Here is a 21,813-nt window from a genome sequence, read left to right as displayed (position 1 = left end):
ACATAGGCTGTCAGGGAAGGACACAAGTTAAATGTGGAACTTGTTCAAGGAACAGGTACTATGTGTCTTTGATATGTATGTCCCTGTCAGGCAGGGATGGTCAAGTGAGGGAACCATGGTTGACAAGAGAGGTTGAATGTCTTGTTAAGAGGAAGAAGGAGACTTATGTCAGGCTGAAGAAACAAGGTTCAGACAGGGCGCTGGAGGGATACAAGACAGCCAGGAGGGAACTGAAGAAAGGGATTAGGAGAGCTAAGAGAGGGCATGAAAAATATTTGGCGGATAGGATCAAGGAAAACCCCAAGGCCTTTTACACATATGTGAGAAATATGAGAATGACTAGAGCGAGGGTGGGTCCGATCAGGGACAGTAGCGGGAGATTGTGTATTGAGTCAGAAGAGATAGGAGAGGTCTTGAACAAGTATTTTTCTTCAGTATTTACAAACGAGAGGGGCCATATTGTTGGAGAGGACAGTGTAAAACAGACTGGTAAGCTTGAGGAGATACTTGTTAGGAAGGAAGATGTGTTGGCTGTTTTGAAAAACTTGAGGATAGACAAGTCCCCCGGGCCTGACGGGATATATCCACGGATTCTATGGGAAGCAAGAAATGAAATTGCAGAGCCGTTGGCAATGATCTTTTTGTCCTCGCTGTCAACAGGGGTGGTACCAGGGGATTGGAGAGTGGCGAATGTCATGCCCCTGTTCAAAAAAGGGAATAGGGATAACCCTGGGAATTACAGGCCAGTTAGTCTTACTTCGGTGGTAGGCAAAGTAATGGAAAGGGTACTGAGGGATAGGATTTCTGAGCATCTGGAAAGACACTGCTTGATTAGGGATAGTCAGCACGGATTTGTGAGGGGTAGGTCTTGCCTTCCAAGTCTTATTGACTTCTTTGAGGAGGTGACCAAGCATGTGGATGAAGGTAAAGCAGTGGATGTAGTGTACATGGATTTTAGTAAGGCATTTGATAAGGTTCCCCATGGTAGGCTTATGCAGAAAGTAAGGAGGCATGGGATAGTGGGAAATTTGGTCAGTTGTATAACGAACTGGCTAACCGATAGAAGTCAGAGAGAGGTGGTGGATGGCAAATATTCAGCCTGGAGCCCAGTTTCCAGTGGCATACCGCAGGAATCAGTTCTGGGTCCTCTGCTGTTTGTGATTTTCATTAATGACGTGAATGAGGGAGTTGAAGGGTGGGTCAGTAAATTTGCAGATGATACGAAGATTGGTGGAATTGTGGATAGTGAGAGGGCTGTTGTCGGCTGCAAAGAGACATAGATAGGATGCAGAGCTGGGCTGAGAAGTGGCAGATGGAGTTTAACCCTGATAAGTGTGAGGTTGTCCATTTTGGAAGGACAAATATGAATGTGGAATACAGGTTTAATGGTAGGGTTCTTGGCAATGTAGAAGAGCAGAGAGATCTTGGGGTCTATGTTCATAGATCTTTGAAAGTTGCCACTCAAGTGGATAGAGCTGTGAAGAAGGTGTGCTAGCGCGTGTATTAGCAGAGGGATTGAATTTAAGAGCCGTGAGGTGATGATGCAGCTGTACAAAACCATGGTAAGGCCACATTTGGAGTACTGTGTGCAGTTCTGGTCACCTCATTTTAGGAAGGATGTGGAAGCTTTGGAAAAGGTGCAAAGGAGATTTACCAGGATGTTGCCTGGAATGGAGAGTAGGTCATACGAGGAAAGGTTGAGGGTGCTCGGCCTTTTCTCACTAGAACAGAGAAGGATGAGGGGCGACTGGATAGAGGTTTATAAGATGATCAGGGGAATAGATAGAGTAGACAATCAGAGACTTTTTCCCCGGGTGGAACAAGGGGACATAAATTTAAGGTGAATGGTGGAAGATATAGGGGGGATGTCAGAGGTAGGTTCTTTACCCAGAGAGTAGTGGGGGCATGGAATGCACTGCCTGTGGAAGTAGTTGAGTCGGAAAAAATAGGGACCTTCAAGTGGCTATTGGATAGGTGTATGGTATGGTAGAATAATGGAGTGTAGATTAATTTGTTCTTGAGGGCAGCACGGTAGCATTGTGGATAGCACAATTGCTTCACAGCTCCAGGGTCCCAGGTTCGATTCCAGCTTGGGTCACTGTCTGTGTGGAGTCTGCACATCCTCCCTGTGACTGTGTGGGTTTCATCCAGGTGCTCTGGTTTCCTCCCAGAGCCAAAAGATGTGCAGCTTGGGTTGATTGACCACTTTAAATTGCCCTTAGTGTCCAAAATTCTATGATAATCTATGATTAACCTAGGACAAACGTTCGGCACAACATCGTGGGCCGAAGGGCCTGTTCTGTGCTGTATTTCTCTATGTTCTATGTTCTAAATCACTGACCAACATGATATTTGAGGGGGAATGAGCTGTTTGTTCAATTTCCTGCAATCACTTTAATTAATAGGGAAAAAACTGACAAATGCCAGATTTACTGGAAATCACATGATAGACATGCTTTTCATCTGTTGATTTGAGATCAGTGTATTTTGGGGAATAAGCTGAGAAGTGTGGCTCTCTCTCTGTGCCTTGCTTGAAATTACATGTGTGATTATCAAGCTGTTCCCAGAGAATCCTCAACGGAGTATAATGTGTCTCCATTTGGAAAACTGAAAAGCTGAGTCAAGAAGAATTGATCCTGCTCTATATTCTCTTAATTGCCATTAGTGAGAACCTCCAGACATCTACCGGGTCCAGTGACCTGTCTTCACACGAGGGAGCTCCAGATCAACAGCATCGTAACCCTGCAAACTTGATCATTTATGTTATAAAGCTTATCATCCAAAACCCATCTCTGCAGAGTCCCTTTCTGTATGTATATGTATGCATGCGTGTGCATGCTGGGGTAGTTTGAAAAAAGGGATAGATAGTTATACTTAGAGAGTACCACGTGTACCAGTTCTTGTAACTTGTTTATTTTAAAAATAATTTTGTTTTATAATAAATCAATCATTCTGAGTTTATTGAAAGAAGCTCGTTTAAAATCTATTTTATTCTGGGTCTAACAGTAGGGAAGATAAATAATTGGCCATTTGGTGAGTAAATTAAACTTTTAAACTAATGGCGCAATCTGTGGAGTAGTGGGGCGAGAGAAACTGCGCACCCCTCCCCTCCCATCCCGCGTAGTGGGGGGAGAGAAACTGCGCACCCCTCCCCTCCCATCCCGCGTAGTGGGGGGAGAGAAACCACGCACCCCTCCCCTCCCATCCCGCGTAGTGGGGGGAGAGAAACTGCGCACCCCTCCCCTCCCATCCCGCGTAGTGGGGCGAGAGAAACTGCGCACCCCTCCCCTCCCATCCCACGTAGTGGGGGGAGAGAAACCGCGCACCCCTCCCCTCCCATCCCGCGTAGTGGGGGAGAGAAACTGTGCACCCCTCCCCTCCCATCCCGCGTAGTGGGGGAGAGAAACTGTGCAGGCCTCCCCTCCCATCCCGCGTAGTGGGGGGAGAGAAACTGCGCACCCCTCCCCTCCCATCCCGCGTAGTAGGGGGAGAGAAACCGTGCACCCCTCCCCTCCCATCCCGTGTAGTGGGGGGAGAGAAAATGCGCACCCCTCCCCTCCCATCCCACGTAGTGGGGGGGAGAGAAACCGCGCACCCCTCCCCTCCCATCCCGCGTAGTGGGGGAGAGAAACTGTGCACCCCTCCCCTCCCATCCCGCGTAGTGGGGGAGAGAAACTGTGCAGGCCTCCCCTCCCATCCCGCGTAGTGGGGGAGAGAAACTGTGCACCCCTCCCCTCCCATCCCGCGTAGTAGGGGGAGAGAAACCGTGCACCCCTCCCCTCCCATCCCGTGTAGTGGGGGGAGAGAAAATGCGCACCCCTCCCCTCCCATCCCACGTAGTGGGGGGGAGAGAAACCGCGCACCCCTCCCCTCCCATCCCGCGTAGTGGGGGGAGAGAAACTGCGCACCCCTCCCCTCCCATCCCGCGTAGTGGGGGGAGAGAAACCACGCACCCCTCCCCTCCCATCCCGCGTAGTGGGGGGAGAGAAACTGCGCACCCCTCCCCTCCCATCCCGCGTAGTGGGGCGAGAGAAACTGCACACCCCTCCCCTCCCATCCCACGTAGTGGGGGGGAGAGAAACCGCGCACCCCTCCCCTCCCATCCCGCGTAGTGGGGGAGAGAAACTGTGCACCCCTCCCCTCCCATCCCGCGTAGTGGGGGAGAGAAACTGTGCAGGCCTCCCCTCCCATCCCGCGTAGTGGGGGGAGAGAAACTGCGCACCCCTCCCCTCCCATCCCGCGTAGTAGGGGGAGAGAAACCGTGCACCCCTCCCCTCCCATCCCGTGTAGTGGGGGGAGAGAAAATGCGCACCCCTCCCCTCCCATCCCACGTAGTGGGGGGGAGAGAAACCGCGCACCCCTCCCCTCCCATCCCGCGTAGTGGGGGAGAGAAACTGTGCACCCCTCCCCTCCCATCCCGCGTAGTGGGGGAGAGAAACTGTGCAGGCCTCCCCTCCCATCCCGCGTAGTGGGGGAGAGAAACTGTGCAGGCCTCCCCTCCCATCCTGAGTAGCTGGGGGAGAGAAACTGTGCACCCCTCCCCTCCCATCCTGCGTAGTGGGGGAGAGTGACCTGCGCACCCCTCCCCTCCCCTCCCCTCCTGGTCGTAACCCTCCCAGTTTTTCAGCTGAGCAACTTTTCATCACTTAAAACTGATTAATTAACAATCGTCATTACTTAATTTTGGAAAATCAGCAAACATTTAAGAATTTCAAAAAGATTTGAGGTGAAATGATTTTGAATATCAATAAATTATTGGGTGTATTTGTATGCTTAACACTTGTGTGCAACAAGCACATTGAGGCAAAGATCAGAAATGAGCTGTTTTCAGTAATCCAGCGAGTGTCTTAATTACCCTTCAGTCAACACACAGATTGAAACCTTATTCCTGACATTTGTTTACACGTAATTTATACAGAAATAATGATTTATTTTCCCACATAAAGGAAATAGGAAATAATCCATGGATTTGGTTCCAGACAGTGATCCATTTGAGAGGAAGATGGAGAAAATCAATTTGACCTAAACTGACCACAGATCAGTATTTAGTTCATTAGTCTAAGAGAGGCTTACAGTATTGCCCTAACTCATTACAGCTTCCCATGCTATTCATATATTGGGTCTTGCACTTGCTTTATTTTAAGCTCATACAAGTTGTTGGTGTGGCACTGGATAACATGCAACTGTGTCAAACCATTACAAGTAAAGCTGACATTTAGTTCCACTCAGGCACATGGCTGTTCATAATGAAAGGTGTGATATCATTGTTATCACAATGTGGCAAAAGTAGTTAATGGACAAAGGCAGACCATTTTAAGCAGGGTATTTGGATAGTCTGATGGCTCCAGGATGGAATCAGAACCCCAGTAACAGCATTTGTTTTCCATCCTCATCTGATGACCTGCCATGAATAATTTATTTCTTGACACAAAAGCGAAATACTGCAGATGCTGGAAATCTGAAGTAAAAACAGAAAATGTACCAGGTCAGGCTGCATTTGCAGAGAGAAAGCAAGGTAATATTGCAGTTTTGTGATCCTTCACCTGAATGGAGGAAAAAGGTACATTTTTCTAGTTGGATTTAACAAAAACATTTCACCTTGCAAAAGGGGAGAAAGTTCTGACTCCGTGAGTCACATAAAAGTCACCCTGCTTGGAGCTCAATTCAGGGGAACTGTAGAGAAACTAGGAACAAAATCACCTTGCCACGTGATCAAAATGTTTGACAATACTGTATAAATATCGCAAGACTCAATTGATTGTGTTAAAATTACAGGAGCATGTTTTTACTTGAGGTAAGCTTTAAAATACATAAAATGCAGAATATAAATCTTTGTACAAATTCTTGTTCCAAAGTTTAAAAGCAACTTTGCTTTGCAGGTGTTCCTCGGATTGTACAGTGTACATTTAGCTTGCCACTGAACTTAATTTGCCAACCAATACAACCATCTAAGAATGCTGCTCACAAAATAACAATTGACACAAACAAACCACCCGCAAATCTCTCGGCTCTGTTCCCAGGTAAGTGCTCTACAACCAGTAATAGCATCAATAAATGCATGAGCTATTGCTATCTCTCACTGGGTAATTATGGAGGAATTACAAGACAAATTGACTGTAACCAGCAAATAACATAAAATATATTTCTGTAGCACTGTTAATTCTCTACTCAAAAAATTAACCTCCACCTTATTCCAGCATGCCACCTTGTCGGTGTGATTTAATAGGTTCTGATATGAATTTTCATGTATGACTCTGGTCTGTGAGTGTACTGGGATATGTTATCACTGGGGCATCACAGCTCAGTCTTGCCAAACGTCAGCTTGCATGTATGTAGTGTTATGATCTCTGTAGAGACCAGTACCATTTTATAGTTTTCTTTTAATAATACAAAAACCAAGGGCAGTATGTGGCGCAGTGATTCGCACTGGGACTGCGGCGCTGAGGACTCTGGTTCGAATCCCTGCCCTGGGTCACTGTCCGTGTGGAATTTGCACATTTTCCCCATTCACCCCCACAAACAAAAGATGTGCAGATTAGGTGGATTGGCCACGCTAAATTGCCCCATAAATGGAAAAACACAATAATTGGCGACTCTATATAATACAAAAAACAAAGTATTTACGAAAAGAATTAAGCCGCAAGATTCACTATTTAAACAAAAGAAGTTTATTACAAAAAAGCCAAAGTATACAAACTGTAACAACTTCACTATCGTAAATAATCAGTTACATTAAAGATAATTTCAGTAATGGACACAATTACGAAAACTCTAATATTGAATGTCTTAGCCATTCTTGATTCTACACTTGCACGCCAAAACACTCTAATGAAATAATTATCAAAATGTGGACGATTAACCACATACATGGTCTGGGTACTATATCAATGGTTTGGGCTGATATTTCTTGGGCCTTCAGTTTGTTGATGGCAGGGTTGTCCCTTAAAATCTCCCCCAGACGTCCTAAGGTTGAGAGCTTCCAGTTCAATATAAACACCTCAAGCGTAGCTCCTGGTTCTAATATTCTTTAATTATAGATTTTGGAATTAAAAATTCTTTCTCTGTCCTCAGCTTAGCTACACTAGACTCTGTTAGCTGTTAGTAAAGTCTTTAAGTTAAGAAGAATTTTAACTTGTATTACCCTTTCAGAGAGTGAGTTCTAGACTCCTATAACCTCTAATCTTTCTACCAATTATTTAAAATGTATTCCCCCTCATCACTGACCACTCTGCTAAAGTAAATAGGCCCTTCCCATCCACTCTATCCAAGCCATTCACAATTTTGTACATCTGAATCGAATCTCCCCTCAGTGTCCTCTGTAACAAGGAGCACAACCCCAGCCTGTCCAATCTTTCATCACAGCTGCCATTTTGCAGTCCTGGCAACTTCCTCTTCACTCTCCCCTGTACCTTCTCGAGTAATTACATCCTTTCTGTGATGAGGTGACCAGAATGTCACATAATACTCAAACTGTCGCCTAACTAATGATTTATATTGCTCCAGCATAACCACCCCGCTCTTGTATTCTATGCCTTGGCTAATAAACAAAAGGATTCCGTATGCCTTCTTAACCACCTTATCGACCTGTCCTGCGACCTTCAGAGAGCTGTGACCATTCACTCCAAGATCTAATTTCCTCTACTCCTCCCATTCCTTGTGTGACCTCTTCAAATGCATCACCTCACACCTGTCTGGGTTGAGTTTGTTTTGCCACTTGTCTTCCCACCTTGTCCAGTCCATTGATACCTTTCTGCAGTCTACAGCAATTCTCTCTAACTACCACGCAGCCAATTTTTGTGTTGTTTGCAAACGTATTGACCATTCCCCCTGCAGTTACATTCAAATCATTAATGTACATTACAAGAAGAAGGGGACCTAATCATGGAGAACACTTCATCCAGCCTTGCTAATTTATTCACTTTCAAGGATGCTAATCCCCTTAATACTTCCTTTCTTCTTGTGCTGATCATATCCAATATTCCACACCTCCTTAACAACAATGTCTGCATTGTTCCCCCTCTTTTGTGAAGGGAGACAAAAAGTATTCATTTAGAATCATACCCACAACCTCTGCCTCCATATACAGGTTGCATTTTTGGTCTTTTATTGGCCCTTCCTTGTTGCCCTAAAGATAACCAGGAGAGATAACAGAGAGAAAGATAGTGAGGCAGAGGATTCAGGGAAGGAATTTCAGAGCTTTAGATTTAAGTGGCTAAAGGTGCGCCTACCAATGGTGGAGCTATTAAAATCAGGGGTGCTGTCAAAGCCAGCACAGATATTTTGGGTTGTCGGGCTGAAGAAGATTAAGGTAGGGGCTGGACCATAGAAGTATTTGAAAGCAAGGATGAGAATTTTAAAATTGAGCCCATTATCAATCTCGGAGTCAGTAACCAGCGAACACACGAGTGACAGACTTGGTGTGAACTGCAACATTGACATTTGGATGACCTAAGGATTACGAGCGTATTTAGCAAATTTTACTGTATATTATTCAGCTGGGCACTGAACCCAACTGCTGAGGCTAGTCAACTCAGAGAATCGAACCAGAGAGTTTCCAGGGCAAATGACTCTGCTACGTGGCAGTTCAGGGGAGCTTCTCTGTTTGGAGCATGCAGGAAGCTCAGTGAACATATAATTAGAATTCATAGAATCCCTACAGTGCAGAAGGAGGCCATTCAGCCCATTGAGTCTGCTCCGACCCACTGAAAGAGCATCTTACCTTGGCCCAACCCCCTGCCCTATCCTAGTAACACCATAACTCATGCATCTTTAGACACTAAGGGGCAATTTAGCATGCCCAATCTACCTAACCTGCACATCTTTGGACATGTGGGAGGAAACCGGAGCACCCGGAGGAAACCCACACAGACACGGGGAGAGCGTGCAGACTCCGCACAGACAGTGACCCAGCGGAGAATCGATCCCAGGACTCTGTGCTGTGAGGCAGCAGTGCTAATTGTGTGTAATTGCAGCGTTAACCATGTGTATAAAATACAGAATTGTATTTTATACCCCATTAGCAATGCTTTTATAATTTGTCCTGAAATGTTTTCTTAAATTGTGCAAGACCAGATCTTCAGGGCTGTAGCAGAATATTTTTTTTAACTCTTGAACTTCAATTCTAATTTAAAATCCTTAAATAATGTTAGTCAGTTTAATTAGCCATCAAATAATGAGAAAATGTGAAACTTTTAACATTTTTGCAAAGCCTAGTTTGAGCAGTAATTCCATGTTGAACTTGGTTTGTGGCTCTGACTATTTCCAGTTATGTTTACAATTAGATTCATTTTTCCTTTTATGAAAACAGATTTTCTTGGACAGTCAGATGATGAACAGATATACATTTTGGGATTTAAATTACTCTCGGGGGCAACAATTACACTTCTAGCCTCAAAGACATCAAGTGAGTGTGATCTTCTGTGATTATCCCCATTAACTAACTACAACTACTCATGGCATGAGACATATTAATAAAGAGGGAGTTTATCTAATTGAAGTACTTCGGTATTTCTTTGAATCTACTGCCTGTATTATGCTTCTTCTTGCCTCTTTGAACAGACACATGCAATGCCATACTGTAAGAGTCGGCTGTAATGTAATATTGGCTCTCAATAAGTCCTATTGTAATCATTTGTGTTCATGGTTATCTGATGGGCACAGTTTTACCAAGAAAAAAAGTGTCTGGTTTTAATTGTAGATACTTTGTTAAAATTCAGTTTAACTTCTTTCTTTGAGTCAGAAGGTATTGAGATCTTCTGGGGTTGCTTACTGACCTTTTGCCAATGCCTCTGGCAGTCAGAAAAGAATTGCAGGGTATCAGAGGATAGCTCAGTTCTGCCTGAACTTTCTCTTTTGAAGTTGGGTAAATGACTGACCCATGGTGTGTGAAGCACACTTTCAGAAATGAGTGACATTATACATGGGGCTGAATTCTCCGCCGTCGGCAATTTCCTGCCTCGCCTCCCACAGCAGCCTGGGATGCAATTCATCCGGGCCTGGAGGTTTGTCTATTTTTAAACCCATCAAAGCCTCCAATCCCTCCTCACTCCCTTTGTCAAACTGCTCAAGGACCTCAGTCCCATTTCCAGAATTCTGTACCTACATCCTCCTTCTCCTGAGTGAAGACCGATGAGAAATATTCATTTAACACCCGAACAATATCCTGCGACTTCACACACACATTGCCCCCTTGGTCTCTAATGGACCCTACTCTTTCTCTGGATAACCTCTTCCCCTTAATGTATTTATCGAACATCTTCGGTTTCTCAGTAATCTTATTTGCAAGTACTTTTTCATGTCCTCTTTTTGCTCTTCTAATTACTTTCTTAAGTTCCCTCTCGCACTTTCTATATTCCTCGAGGGCTGCAGTTGAATTTCTCCGTTTGAACTTGCTAAAAGCCTTTCTCTTCCTCCTTATTCAGTCCAGGACTCTCCTAGACACCCAGGGTTCCCTGAACTTATTCTCCTTATTTCCCCCTATAGGGAACATGTTGGATCTGTACTCTCCCCATTTCCATTTTGAATGCCCTCCACCACTGATCCGCTGTAGAAGTTCCCACAAGAAGCTGTTCCCAGTCAACTTTGGCCAGATTCTGTCTTATTTTAGTAAAATCTGCTTTGCCCCAATCCAAACCCGCCTTTTACAGGTCATCTTTTTCCTTGTCTATAACATATTTGAACCATACCGTGTTGTGGTTGCTATCACTAAAATGCTCCCCCACTGTCACATTAAACTTGTCTGGCTTTGTTCCCTAGAACCAGATCCAACACTGCTCCATCTCTTGTTGGGCCTTCTACATATTGACACAAAAAACTCCCCTGAACACATTTTAAAAAATTTGCCTCCTCCAAACCCTTTACACTATGACTATCCCAATTTATGTTGGTGAAGTTGAAATCTCCTTGTATAATTATCTGATTATTATTCTTATACACCTCAGTAAATTGTCTTCATATCTGCTCCTCTATTTCCAACAGACTCTAGGCCAAAAATATACTCCCAGTAATGTATTCCTAAGTTCTACCTATAAAGTCTAGTTTGAATACCATTCTGAGATATCTTCTCTCTCCTCATTGCAGTAATTGATTCCTTAATCAATAGCGCAACACCACCTCCCTTTTTACACCCCCTACCTTGCCTAAAGATCCAATTCCCCGGAGTGTTAACTTGCCAGTCCTGCCATTTCCCTCAACCATGCCCTGTGATGGCAACAATGTCACAATTTCTTGTGTCAATCCATGCCCTTAACTCGTCAGTCTTACTTATTACACTCCTCGCGTTAAAGTAAAGACCATCCAGCCATGTCTTACTCTCTTGACATTCAACATAGCTGAACTCACTTTGGCTTGCATCCTTTACTATAGCATGATGTGTCTATTTTACAACACTCTGTGTCCTCTCTCCCTGCCAAACTCATTTAAACTCGTCAGATACAACCTTCCCTTAACAAATTCATGCTGACTATCCTTGATTAATCCATGCCTTTTTAAAAATAAATTTAAAGTACCCAATTCTTTTTTACCCAATTAAGGGGCAATTTAGTGTGACCAATCCACCTACCTGCACATCTTTGAGTTGTGGGGCTGAGACCCACGCAGACACGGGGAGAATGTGCAAACTCCACACAGTGACCCGGGGCCAGGATCGAACCTGGGTCCTCAGCGGCATGAGGCAGTAGTGCTAGCCACTGCCCCACCATGCCGCCCTCATCCATGCCTTTTTGAGTGATAGCCTCTCCCTCTGAATAGATTCCAGTCTGACTGGCCTGGAATTATTCGGTCTATCCTTCACTTCCTTTGTTACAATGTTAGCCTCCGACACCTCTTCTGCACCCAGTGAGGATTAGAAAATGATGTTACTGTATTCATTAGAACCAGGGACACAGTCTCAGGATATGAGGTTGACATTGAGGACTGTGATGAGGAAAAATGTCTTCACTCAAAGGATAGTGAACCTGTTAAATTCTCTGCCACAGAAGGCTGTGGAGACCAAGTCACTGAATATATTCAGGAAAGGTATAAATCTTTTAGATTTTAATGGCATCAATGGGTCTGGGGAGAAAGCAGGATTATGGCATTCGGATCGAGGATCAGCCATGATCAGATTGAATGGCATAGCAGGTTCGATGGGCAGAATGACCTCCTGCTCCTTGTTTCTATTTTTAGACCCTCCCCAATATCCTCCTTGACTTATTTTAACAGCCTGGGGTATATTTCATCTGGTCCTGGTGATTTAACCACTTTTAAGAATGCTAATTCCCTAAATACTTCCCCTCTCCTATGTTTATCACATCAATAGTTCACACTCCTCCTTAACTACAATAAATGCATTTTTTTTAAGGTAGACGTAAAGTTTTCATCCAGAGGGTCGGTCTTTTATGGGCCCTACTCTTTCCTTAGTTTCACCGCTCCTCTTTCTACGCTCCTGTTGGCTTTCTGTAGTATCCCTTGATTATTTTAGTGTGCAGAAATTTATCAATTTCAATCATGAATTTTTTCGATTGACCCGCCATAATATATGCCCCAAATTGGGACAAGGTGGATATCCTGAGTTAAGTTTTAGCAAAAGTTAGGTGGGTTGGGCCCAGACGGTAACGATGACGGTGTTGCCTACGTTTTTGTTTGTGTTCAAAAACCTCGATCTTTGTGCCCAAGTCCTTTTTTAGGAAGGTTAATGGGATGATCTTGCACTTTGTCTGGGCGGAGAAGGCTCTGCAGGTTAGGAGGGTGGTTTTAGAGAGCGATCGATGTGGTGTTGGTAGCTTTGCCGAGCTTGTCGAACTGCTACTGGGCAGCTCGTATTGCAATGGTTACAAAATGGGCAATGGAGGGGGTGGTCGGTTTGGGGGCGGGTGAAGGCAGCCTCGTGTAAGGGGACCAGTCTAAGGGCACTGTTGTTGGCCCCCCCTTCCGTTCTTGCTGGTCAGGTACTCCACGAGCCCAGTGGTGGTATCAGCACCGAGGGTTTGGAACCAGTATCAACAGCACTTTGGATTGGGAGGCCTGTCGCTGTGGGCGCCGATTGGCAATAAACATAGGTTTGCTCCAGGAGGGTTGGATGCGAGGTTCCGAGGGCAGCAGCAGAATATTACTGGGGGTGGCGATATAATATTTTAGGGACTTGTTTGTGGGAGGGAAGTTTGCGGGCTTGGAGGAGTTGGAGTGGGCATATCAGTTGCCGCAGGAGAATATCAGCAGGTTAGGGACTTCATGAGGAAGGAGGTGCCGTTGTTGCCAATACTGCCGCCCCCGGTGCTACAGGATAAGATTCTGTCCGAGGATGAGATTGGGGAGGTCAAGGTTGAGGATATATATGGGGGAGAGGGAGCATGCTCCCGTGGAGGAGGTTAGGTGTAAGTGGGAGGAGGAGTTGGGGGGCGCGTTGGAGGCCAGAATGTGGAGGGAAGCTCTGCGGAGGGTGAATACATCCTTGTCGTGTGCAAGACTAGGCCTTATCCAATTTAAGGTGCTGCACAGGGCCCACATGACGGTGTCCAGGATGAGACGGTTCTTTCCCGGGGTGGAGGATAGGTTTTCCGGCTGGGGTGGGGTGAATCATTTACATATGTATTGGGGGGTGTCCGATGGTGAGGGGTTTTGGAAGGGATTTTCGGAAGAAATGTCAAAAATGTTGGGAGTAGAGGTAGCTCTGAGTCCGGAGGTTGCAATATTTGGAGTGTCGGAGGATCTGCGAGTCCAGGTGGCGAGAGAGGCCCACATGTTGGCCTTTGCCTCCCTGATAGCTCAGAGCCGGATTTTGTTGTGCTGGTGGGATTCGGAGCTGCCAAAGCTAGGGGTGTGGGTGAGTGATTTGGCAGAGTGGCATTTGGAGAAGATCAAGTTCACCATTTGAGTGTGGAGGAGGGATTCACCTTGAGGTGGAAGCTATTCGTTGACTTCTGAAGGAGTATTGAGTTGTGGGGGGAGGAGCAGTCTTGTTTTATTTTTCTGCCTGGGTGGGGGTGGCAGAGGGGTGAGTAGGGGTGTTTTCTGGGGGGGGGGGGGTGTGGGGGTGTGCATGGAGGGGTGGGTTCTTTCCTGTTGCCGTGGTTGGGTTGTGTGTTTCTTGGTTATGTTTAATCAAATATTTAAAAAAAAAAAGAAAACTATTAAAAATGGATCATTGAGGAATAAAGAAGTCACCTTTTGGAATAACGTTTTAGAAATTTTGGAACTTTTAATGGATATGAGAACAATTAACCTGATTAATGTGCAGGGGCTGGTTTAGCACACTGGGCTAAATCGCTGGCTTTTAAAGCAGACCAAGCAGGCCAGCAGCACGGTTCGATTCCCGTACCAGCCTCCCCGAACAGACACCGGAATGTGGCGACTAGGGGCTTTTCACAGTAACTTCATTGAAGTCTACTTGTGCCAATAAGTGATTTTCATTTAATTTCATTTCAAATTGTTGCTTTTCGAAACGATGAAGCAGGGAGGAACTAAAAGAAAAGTAATGTCTGATAAGTGGCAAATGAAAATTGAACAGTAATATAATAAAAGTGACTCCTAAAACTGTTGCAGTTCTCCTTCCTTTCAAATAAGCTTGCAGGAATTTTTTTGAATGTATTTTCATTGAATTTTTTAGGTCGGTACAGAGTTCAATGTGACCAGTTTGAAGACCTCTGGCTAATAACAAAAGAACTTATTCAGCGTTTAGGAGATAGTTTTGTGAGGGACGGAGCCAAAGACTTCAGGTGTATGTTTTCTGGACCTCTCCCTTTGCAGGAGTACTTTCAACTCGTCGATCACCATTTTGAGGTGTGACGTCCTAAATTAATATTAATTATGTTGCTGTCATAGTACTGATGACATAATTAGTGCATGAGAATCAATTTTGTGTTCTGCGCTGATGTACTCTTGTCAAACAGCAATTTAAAATGTTATTTTGGAAAGCAGAGCAGAGTGTGAGGTCCTCTTTCTTTTTATAGATGCGGCTAAATGCTGAGAAATATAAGGAGCTTCTTTCAGAAAGGGCTGTTCAGTACAGAGCTATCCAACGACGACTTTTAACACATTTCAAAGACAAAACTCCTACACCCCTACGCAACCTGGATACTTTGCTGGACGGAACATATCGCCAGGTTAGTATGTTTAGAAAATTACCCCAAACCTTTCCAATATGTTCCACAAAGATTGCTTTTCACATATGGAATCATTGTTCTATTGATTGTCTAGTGTTAAGAAAAATGCAAGTTGATGTCATTACTGTTACTGTATATATGAGAGTTGTGGTAAATGGTTGTGTTTTTGGTCTGGAGGAAGGTTTATCGTGGAGTTCCCCGGGAGTTATGTTAAACCTGTTTAAAATGCTGCTTTGGCTTCAACTGAAATATTGCACTCCATTCTGGGCAGCAGACCTTTGGAATAATGTGAAGGCTTTCGAAGTAGGCGCAGAAATGATTCGTAAGAATGACTCTAATGTTGAGGAAATTCAGTTATGTGGCTATATTGGAGAGACCGGGCCTTTATTGGAGAAGAGAAGGGAGACTTGTTGGGGGTATTGAAAATCATTAGGGGAGTGGACAGAACAGATGGGGAGGAACTATTCCCATTGAGAGAACCAACGGAGTGATCATTGATTTTAATGTAATTGGCAAAATAAACAATGGCAATGTGAGGGAAAACTATTTTGCACAGAGAATGGTTAAAATCGGGAATGCAATGATGAGAGTGTGGCAGAGGCAGATTCAATTGTGGCTTTCAAAACAGAATTGGATAATTATCTGAAGAGCAGATTTGTCGGGCTGCAGGAAGAGCGCAGGGGAGTGGGACTAGGTGAATTGCTCCTGCAGAGGGCCAGCACCGACACGACTGGCCTGATGGCTGTTTTCTGAGCTGTAACTATTCTATAATTCTGTTCAATGTAACTGATGTGGAAAGGATGGGCAGAGTCACTATCTTTGAGGTGTTGGCTCGTGCAGACTTGAGAGATGAACAGACACTTCCAACACTGATGAAGGTTCAACTCGATTTTATTAACTACTTCTAACTAACTAACACACGATGATTGTGGGTCTAAATGACTGAAGGTAGGCTAACACTTTACCACATTTGTTGTTTTGAGAACTGTACACAATATTTTGAACACAAAATTGTTTTTAGTAGCATTAACCATGATTTGACAATCACTTGGATTTGTTTACAGGGTTACATTTCCACACATCTGAACCTACTGTATTCCCTAATACTTGCCACCCCTCCCCACCAGTTTATAACAACATTTATCCATTGTGCTGATGGTGTAATTAATGCTAAACTGAAATTGAAGGTAATTAACAAATGAATACTGGACAGTATTCTCTCCACGACATTTTGCACCCTAGATATAGCCAAATTGAGCTGGATGGTGTTGAAAGTGTAATGAACTTGCAAAACCATATCTTAATTTAAGCAAAAAATTCCCCTGCATTTTAATGGAATAAACTAGAGACCTAAGCCTTGTCCGAACCAGTTGATTCTCTCAGCACGTGTTGTGAGTCTGTGCTGGGCTGGATGCGTTCTTGTTACACTCAGAGGCAGCACTCAGAATGAGCGGGAACCGTGGTGCCCTCTGCCTTTATAGTGTGTGTATTCTAACTGGTGATTGGCTGCGGTGTTTGTACATGTTGATTGGCCCCTTTGTGTGTCCATCAGTGTGTGTCTGCACCATGATATACTGGTGTATATTATGACAATCATCTTGTGTAGTTGAGGCTTTTATGCTATGCTTATTAATTGCCTAAACTCCCCTCCATTTTAGCTCCCCTCCATTTTAGCTCCCCTCCATTTTAGCTCCCCTCCATTTTAGCTCCCCTCCATTTTAGCTCCCCTCCATTTTAGCTCCCCTCCATTTTAGCTCCCCTCCATTTTAGCTCCCCTCCATTTTAGCTCCCCTCCATTTTAGCTCCCCTCCATTTTAGCTCCCCTCCATTTTAGCTCCCCTCCATTTTAGCTCCCCTCCATTTTAGCTCCCCTCCATTTTAGCTCCCCTCCATTTTAGCTCCCCTCCATTTTAGCTCCCCTCCATTTTAGCTCCCTCTATTGCTGCACGAGTTCAGTTGAAGCCGGTTATATATGGAATCACCGCTTGTATTTGGTATCCAATGTCAGGATCCCGCTAGCTGTGGTGCTCGTAACTCTGATAACCGTGAACAATAGGAAAGCAATCAGATTTTAGAATACCCAAGGATAGATAGTTTAATTTCTTCGTCTTCATAGATACCATGGTGCATAAACTCTGGATCCGAAAGCCTTTCAAATGAATAATCATGTGCCCAAGGTACACTATTCATAAATCTACAGTATTTTATATATTCTCAGACACGAGATCGCAAATGTGTCTTGACTCTCAGCAAATATATAGTTCTAATGTACAGTGTTGACAGTTTCATTCATTCCTGTAGTGTGCATTATCGCCAGCCCGAGCCATGTTGTGGAGGTAAAGAGGCTGGGAAGGGCAGAGGCACCTGGAACAGATTTTAAGGAGCAATGAAAATGTCACCTGGTTTACCTTGAATTAAACTTTGGGCAATAAAGATAAATTTCTTGTATTCATTTTTCTTTTAAACCGTAATGAAAACTTGGAGGGTAATCTATTGTAATTAAAATCAGCCAGTTGAGATCTAATGACCAAATCACTCCAGATGTGAGGCGACTGTTTCCGCAGAGCGTGAAAGAGCCACTGACAGAGCACTGCTGCAATGTACAGGAAAAGCCCTTGGATGATACCAGTATGGACTAGACTCTTGCTAGCAGTAAGACTGGAGGCTGACAGTTTTCCAAAATGGAAGAAACTGGTGTTCGTGATGGAATTGATTTGGCAAGCAAGTGAATCTCCGGACCAAAAAATGTGTTCAAGCGCCATAAAACTGTATTTAGGAACACTTGGGAAAGGTAATGGAATTCACTGCCCTTTTGTGGCAAAGGAAATGATCAAAGTGAAGCAGTTGAGGCTCCTTCATTAAATGTTTTTAAGGTAAAGATAGATAGTTTTTTGAAGAATAAAGGGATTAAGGGTTATGGTGTTCAGGCTGGAAAGTGGAGCTGAGTCCACAAAAGATCAGCCATGATCTCATTGAATGGCGGAGCAGGCTCGAGGGGCCAGATGGCCCACTCCTGCTCCTAGTTCTTATGTTCTTACTTATGTTCTTAAAATGGCTTCATTGGGTTTTTTAACTGTACAAGGGAAAGTTATGTTTTGATCCAGTTTATAATCTGTTTTAATTACTTTCTGTTTGAAATATTTATTTTCTAAATCACGCTTTGCCTTTTTACTGTTCACTATTTCATGCCCTGGTGTTTGTGACATCTTTTTGTCTCTGCCTGGCTCTTGATTACACACACATGTATTTGTCTTTATCGACACCTTTCCTCCGTCATTAACCAATGCCAGACTCTGCTAGCATGGCGTCTGCTGTTGTTGTGGACGGTTGCGATCTCCTCCCCTTCACTGAGTCCTTTCTCCCACAGGTTGTACAGTTCTGCACGTTATTACGATCCCAGATCAGACCCCAACAGTGACTAGGATGCAGTTTATTTTGTAAGGGCTGTGCGGAAAGAATGAGTGCATGAGGAAATAAGGATTTGGTATTTTCTTAAAACAAAACTTTATTATCATAGAATTTGCAGTGCAGAAGGAGGCCATTCGGCCCATCGAGTCTGCTCTTGGAAAGAGCACCCTACCCAAGGTCAACACCTCCACCCTATCCCCATAACCCAGTAACCCCACCCAACACTAAGGGCAATTTTGGACACTAAGGACAATTTAGCATGGCCAATCCACCTAACCTGCACATCTTTGGACTGTGGGAGGAAACCGGAGCACCCGGAGGAAACCCACGCACATACAGGGAGGATGTGCAGACTCCGCACAGACAGTGACCCAAGCCGGAATCGAACCTGGGACCCTGGAGCTGTGAAGCAATTGTCCTATCCACAATGCTACCGTGCTGCCCCATGAATATGATATTAAATTCATTAACTTCACACCCGAAAACTTTATGACAATCAATCATGGTCATTAAACCTTTAATTCCAGAGTTTCTCTTAATTTCAAATTCCACCATTTACCGTGATTCTAACCCAGGTCCCCAGTGCCAGTCCCCTGGGTTTCTGGATGACTAGTACAGCAACAATACCACTACCCCACCACCTCCCCACCTGTTATGGCCGCTAAGGCTGGCCCTGACCCATAATATGTCACATATTACAAACGCAACAATCCATTTGCCCCTTGAGCAAATTATGTGTTACCTAACAGAGTACCCTCCCTTTTCCTGGTATCACATTGGTGGGTGCAGAAATCAATGTCATTCTTCTCAACATTGTGATGACTGATACCTAAGTATTGGGCAATTTAGAAGCTGATGAATCCGTACTCCTCCATGTTGAACACCACTTGGAGGAAGCACTGAGGGTGGCAAAGGGGCAGAATGTGCTCTGGGTGGGGGAACCTCAATGTCCATCACCGAGTGGTCCGGTAGTACCACCACAGACCGAGCTGGCTGGGTCTTAAAGGACAGAGCTGCTAGACTGGGTCTGCAGCAGGTGGTGAGGGAACCAACAAGACGGAAAAACATACTTGACCACCTCCTCACCAACCTGCTTGCTGCAGATGCATCTGTCCATGACAGTATCGGTAGGAGTGACCACCCCACAGTTCCTGTGGTGACAAAGTACTGTTTTCACATTGAGGATACCCTGCATTGTGTTGTGTGGCACTACCACCGTGCTAAATGAGATAGATTTTGAACAGATCTAGCAACATGAGATTGAGCACCCATGAGGCGCTGTGGGTCATCAGCAGCAGCAGAATTGTACTCGACCGCAATTTGTAACCGCATAACCCCCACTCTACCATTATCACCAAGTCAGGGGGTCGACCCTGGTTCAATGAAGAGTGAAGGAGAACATGCCAGGAGCAACACCAGTCATACTTAAAAATAACGTGTCAACCTGGTGAAGCTGCAACACAGGACTTGCGTGCGAAACAACATAAGCAGCAAATAAGGGGGCTCACCACCACCTTCTCAAGGGCAGGTTGGGCTGGGCAATGAATGCCGGTCTAGCCAGAAAAGCCCACATGGCATGAATTAATTTCAAGAAGATGAAACCCCGATGGCAACAAATAAAAACTGGCCAATAATGGAGATTGTGCTGCCGATTTGTTTTTCTGAAGCCTAATATGCCTGCGAGCATACCAACAAAGAGCAGCAGTAGGCCATATGGCCACTCCAGCCTGCTCTGCCATTTAATAAGATCATCGCTGGATTTATAGTAACCTCAAATTTCACCCCCTTGCTTATCAAGAAATAAATTTGCCTGATCTCCGTTTTAAATGGGTGACCCTTATTGTACATAGAATTTACAGTGCAGAAGGAGGCCATTCGGCCCATCGAGTCTGCACCGGCTCTTGGAGAGAGCACCCTACCCCCTACCCAAGGTCAACACCTCCACCCTATCCCCATAACTCAGTAACCCCACCCAACACTAAGGGCAATTTTGGACACTAAGGGCAATTTATCATGGCCAATCCACCTAACCCGCACATCTTTGGACTGTGGGAGGAAACCGGAGCACCCAGAGGAAACCCACGCACACACAGGGAGGATGTGCAGACTCCGCACAGACAGTGGCCCAAGCCGGAATCGAACCTGGGACCCTGGAGCTGTGAAGCGATTGTGCTATCTACAATGCTACCGTGCTGCCCCTTATTTGTAAACCGTGACCTCCAGTTCTAAATTTTTCCATCGGAGGAAACATCCCCTCCACACCCACCCTCAGGACGTTATGCTTCAATCAAATCTTCTCTTGCTTTCTAAGTGGATGCAAGACTAGCCTGTCCAACGTTTCCTCATAAGACAACCCACCCATTCTAGGTATTAGTCTGGTAAACCTTCTCTGGACTGCTTCCAATGTATTTACATCCTTCCTTAAATAAGGAGACCAATATTGTGAACAGTACTCCAAATGTGGTCTGACTGAAGCATAACCTCTACTTTTATATTCAACTCCCCTCCCAATAAATGATCGTATTCTACTGGCTTTCCTAACTACTTGCTGTACCTACATACTCGCCTTTTGCGAATCATGCACTAAGATACCCAGACCCCTCTGCGTATCTGATCTCTGCAATCTCTCACCGTTTAGATAACATGCTTCTTTTATTCTTCCTGCCAAAATGGACAATTTCATATTGTCCACATTATACTCCTTGCCAGATTGATGCCGACTAACTCAACCTATCTATATCCTTTTGCAACCTCCTGGTGTCCTCCCAACAACTTACTTTCCTACTATTGTTATGTCATTTGGCAACCATCCTTTCATCCAAGTCATTTATAGAAATTGTAAACTGTTGAGGTCCCAGTGCTGATTGCTGTGGCACACCGCTCATTACATCTAGCTAGCTGAAAAAGGACATATTTATGCGCATTATCTGATTCCTGTCAGCCAGCCAATCGCTAGCCTAAAAAATAACTATTCATGCCCACTCTCTAATTCCTGTCAGCCAGACAATCTTTTATAAATGCCAATATGTTTCCCCCTTATACCATGAGCTGTTTTTTTTTCAGTAATATCCTTTGATGTGGTGCATTGTCAAAAGCCTTCTAGAAACCTTAGTGCAGAACATCCAACAGGTCTCCTTTATCAACAGCACATGTATCCCAAAGTTGATTAAACATGATTTCCCTTTCACAAAACCATGTTTTATGCTGTTTCCCTTCAACTCATCCAAGTGCCCTGCTATAACTTCTTTAAGAATAGCTTCTCATATTTTCCCTATGACTGATGTTAAGACCTTTTCATTCCCACTTTGTTGTTAGGAAAATTCCC

At 44.6% G+C, this 21,813-nt stretch overlaps 1 protein-coding gene across 5 annotated transcripts in view; it reads left to right on the top strand.

Annotated features, from left to right (window-relative positions):
* The window catches only part of bbs9 (Bardet-Biedl syndrome 9), a 537,991-nt gene that overhangs the window by 120,169 nt on the left and 396,009 nt on the right, over positions 1–21,813 (top strand). For 4 of the 5 annotated variants that reach the window (XM_038810386.1, XM_038810382.1, XM_038810384.1 and 1 more), the window contains 4 exons: positions 5,880–6,020; positions 9,308–9,403; positions 14,585–14,757; positions 14,928–15,080. In XM_038810386.1, the coding sequence (XP_038666314.1) occupies positions 5,880–6,020; positions 9,308–9,403; positions 14,585–14,757; positions 14,928–15,080 (563 nt within the window). Of the gene's footprint in view, positions 1–5,879; positions 6,021–9,307; positions 9,404–14,584; positions 14,758–14,927; positions 15,081–17,381; positions 17,514–21,813 lie in introns of those variants that run through there. The other variant, XM_038810387.1, reaches the window with a different exon arrangement.

Source organism: Scyliorhinus canicula, chromosome 10 (assembly GCF_902713615.1).
Source record: "Scyliorhinus canicula chromosome 10, sScyCan1.1, whole genome shotgun sequence".
NCBI classification, from domain to species: domain Eukaryota; kingdom Metazoa; phylum Chordata; class Chondrichthyes; order Carcharhiniformes; family Scyliorhinidae; genus Scyliorhinus; species Scyliorhinus canicula.
This window is presented reverse-complemented; position numbering and strand designations above follow the sequence as displayed.